General features: G+C 45.3%; 1 protein-coding gene across 1 annotated transcript; it reads left to right on the top strand.

Annotated features, from left to right (window-relative positions):
• Positions 1 to 1244: 1244 nt before the first annotated feature.
• On the top strand, positions 1245 to 3287 carry LOC147898329 (uncharacterized). The gene is made up of 6 exons (XM_087379851.1): positions 1245 to 1352; positions 1440 to 1519; positions 1617 to 1691; positions 1937 to 1996; positions 2091 to 2146; positions 2298 to 3287. The coding sequence occupies exons 1-6, from the start codon at positions 1349 to 1351 to the stop codon at positions 2815 to 2817; spliced, it is 795 nt and encodes a 264-aa protein (XP_087235977.1). The 5' UTR covers positions 1245 to 1348; the 3' UTR covers positions 2818 to 3287.
• Positions 3288 to 3517: the final 230 nt, after the last annotated feature.

The raw sequence follows: 3517 nt of genomic DNA, 5'->3' as shown, positions 1-3517 counted from the left end.
CTAAACAATGTTTTATGTGAACACTAGTGTCAACCCAACCTCAGGCTTGCCCATAACTACAAGATTTTCATTGCCATGAACAATTTCTTTAGTGTCAACCCAACCTCAGGCTCTCCCTTAGCTTAAGAGGACATTCCCGTGTAGGGGAATTCTATGAGCTATTTTTCCGACAAGCCAAAGAATAGAAATTCTCCACTTAAGGCACCTTCTTTTGTTTTGTTTTGAGAGCCGGCTTTGCTGTGTGAGGCTCCCATTAACATTGCACATTTCGGTGAAGTTAGTCGTGAAGATTGAGCTTTTAAGCTGTGAGCAGCATCTGACCCGTGCATGAAAGCCCTTCAAATTTCTCTCGGACCGACTTGCGTGTGCTGTCCCCTTGTTGTCCTGTAAACTTTTGAGCCGGGAAAGTGTGTAGAGAAATCTCAAAGTCATGGGAATGCTCTTTGAGCAATGTTTTCAGTGAACACGGGTGTCAACCCAACCGCGACCAACGTAGGCTCGCTCGTACAGTAGCGAGGTTTTCATTGCTATGAACAATTTCATGGGTGGGAACCTGACCTGAGGCTCTCGCCTTGAGGTGCGTAAGCAATGTTTTCTGTGAACATTGTGGGAACGAATCTCAATAGGGCCCCCCAATGAGAATTTGGGGCCTATTAATTAATTAGTTGCGATGGCCTGCGCGTGCAAATTCTCAATTAACCTAAGGTAGTGGCGCGACGTGAATTCGATTAACATAAGGCTTAACGAATTAAAAAATGAAGTTTCCAGAAGTTGTGCAAGCCATTGGGGCAGCTTCTTGGAGCAGCTTCTACTCTCTAGAAGCTTCTATAGGTTGCTATAAATAGCAAGCCAGGTTGGGAGAAGGGTAGAGGAGAAGGGGGGTTGTAAAGCCTCCCAACCACTGCGATGAGTAGCAGTGAAGAAGAAGAAGCGAGGGCTGAGTACAGGGAGAGGGAGACTGAGAGGAGCATAGAGGGCGGAGAAGGCTGCAGCGGAGGCAGGAGAGGTATAGGGGAGGGGAGGTTAAGCAGAGAGAGAGAGAGAGAGAGAGAGAGAGGTGTGGGAAGAGGGGGAGGGGAGAGCAGCGGAGGGGAGAGACGGAGTTAATTAGTTAAAATTTAAAGTTAGGTTAATGGGCCAATTGAGCACTAATTAATTAATTGCGAATAGGACAACGAATTCCTAGGATGAAGTGATCTCAAATAAAAACAATTTCGAAATTTCAAAGAAAAAACTCCCGCGCCTTACACGTTTGATGAGAAGACGTTTATGTTTCTCAGAGCTCTGCATCCGCCATAGCCAAATCTCTTCTTCCACGCCCTTTCATCCTCCATAGCCTCAAGCTCCCATGGGTACGTTTCTCCTCCCTTCCTTGCTCTTCTCCCCTCCCTCCCGCATACATCGATTTCTTTATCCTTGCTTGCTGTTTCCTCTTGTAGATGACGACGAGCTTCTCTACACCGACCTCTTCGAACACCTCCACGACGGGAAATCTGTCATCAAAACCTCTTTCCACGAGGTATTTCTTCTTTTTTCGCCCCTGTATTGCGCGTTGGTTGGACGCACTCTCTGTCTCGTGTCCACGTTTTCAAAGTCTCTTGTTCTTCCGTGGACAGTTGGAAGAACGTATCGAGCAGCTCACGGAGGAAAAAAACGAGTTGCGATCGCAGGTGGAAAATCTCCAATCGCAGGTATTTGTGTGCTGAGATCGAGAATAGTTTTTCACGCAAGCAGCTTCAATGTGCAGGTCCTCTAAGGTTATGGTTTAGCGCTTGTTTACTTATTCGAAGAAACCTCAAGTGCTCACCTGGTTTTTATTTCTGCGTACGGAAAGTTGGATCAAAATCTATCTCTAATCTTCGAGCGTGAAATAGCCGTCTCTGCCAGTCCTGGTGTCCGTGATTAAGACTTTAACAGTTTATAAGGTTGTTTCCAGAATGAAAAACTGCAGAAGCAGAACGAAGTTCTAGTTCGAAACATTTCATGCCTTTTCAAGGTAAACCTTCTCGCTGCGATTGTTCGTGTGCTCGACTTGATACGTCTGCAAGGACGGACAGAAACTTATTCATATCAACTCTTGGACCCCGCAGACTGCGCAGTTGGAAATTGAACGAAAGGACAAACGAATTAAAGGTCTTCAAGAAGAGTAAGCGGATTCACTTCGCATTTTGTTTCCCTAGAATAAAATTAGTATTGCTATGTTTGCATGGGTATAATCTCTCGTAGATTGAGCGCGATTTATCCTTTTTGCTGCTAGACTATTTGGCAATTCTAACCCTCGATCTGTGTGTTCCTAGGAAACTAAGGCAGAATATAGGTGGAACCATTCGGCACTCGCTAGCTAATCCGAGACAATCAGCCCCTGGCGTGCCGTCAAGAACTGACGAGGGAAAGTCTAATCTCCCAGCCGCCGTTCATCCAACAGATTCGAAGAATGAGGACTCATCAGTATGCAATGGAAACTTCAGAAAGAGAGTCCGCAGTGGAGATGATTGGCAGTCAATAGAAGACAATTGTACAGCGAAAAATATCAAAGAGGAAAGGAACCGGTCAAAGGCAGAGGAAAGAAAGTGGGAGGAAAAAGAGGAGAGCCATGGTACGAGGCATGTGAGCCAATCGAGAGGCTCCGATGTTTTCAGGGAAAGAAGGAAAGAAAAGTGGGATCGTGCTGGAAGATCTCAATCCAATCGAAAAGAGAGTGGTTCTCTAGATGAAAGAGGAATGCTTCGTGAAAAGTGTAAATCAGCCATTGATTCTAAAGCTCCAGGAAGAGCAGAGAGGAGGGCAGATCATAGACGCAGAGCAAATGAGAACTGAGAACAGTCAAGCACAAAAGCTTTCTCCTTTGATCGGTGAAGAGCATGCTAAGGCATGGAGCCCTTCATCCTCGATAGGTGAAGAGCATGTTGAGGCATGAAATCTGATTCATTGTTTTCCTGAGAAATTGAGGCTGGTCGAACAGCACGTTGAGGTATGAAGTCTGAAACAATGTTTTCCTACAGCATTGAGGTGGATCCTTGATAGGTGAAGAGCATGCCCAGGCATGAAGTCTGATTCTTTGAGGCTGATCCTAGATAGGTGAATAGAAAGCTAGAGGCATGAAAGTCTTTTACATTGTTTTCCTGCAGAACTGAGGCTGTTGAGGCTCATAGGCCATTCTTGCCTGATTCCACTGCCTATTCAAAATTCCAGCTATTATACACCTGTAGTTCTGGGGTTGCTCCTAGTAAAAGGTTGAAGGACAGATTCAGCCTCAAGTTTTCTTTCATCTTCAGTAAGCATGTTCACTGCAGGTGCTATATTGACAGAATGATCAAGCGCTTGATCTTTTGCTGATGAAATCTAGTGCAGCTGACGCCATTTTGGCTTTATTTCAAAAGCCTTTTACTCCTAGAGTGAATTTTTTTTGAAGCTGATAAGTGTTAACTGTCTGATAGAGCTATGAATACCTCTAGCCTTGGATTACTGGAAACGTCTTTGGGGAGGGGTGCTCGCCGCTGCTCCATCTACCTATTTC

The sequence above is a fragment of the Dipteris shenzhenensis genome, chromosome 9 (assembly GCF_047967505.1).
Source record: "Dipteris shenzhenensis isolate YYH24624 ecotype China chromosome 9, Dip_SZ_1.0, whole genome shotgun sequence".
In the NCBI taxonomy this organism is placed as follows: domain Eukaryota; kingdom Viridiplantae; phylum Streptophyta; class Polypodiopsida; order Gleicheniales; family Dipteridaceae; genus Dipteris; species Dipteris shenzhenensis.
This window is presented reverse-complemented; position numbering and strand designations above follow the sequence as displayed.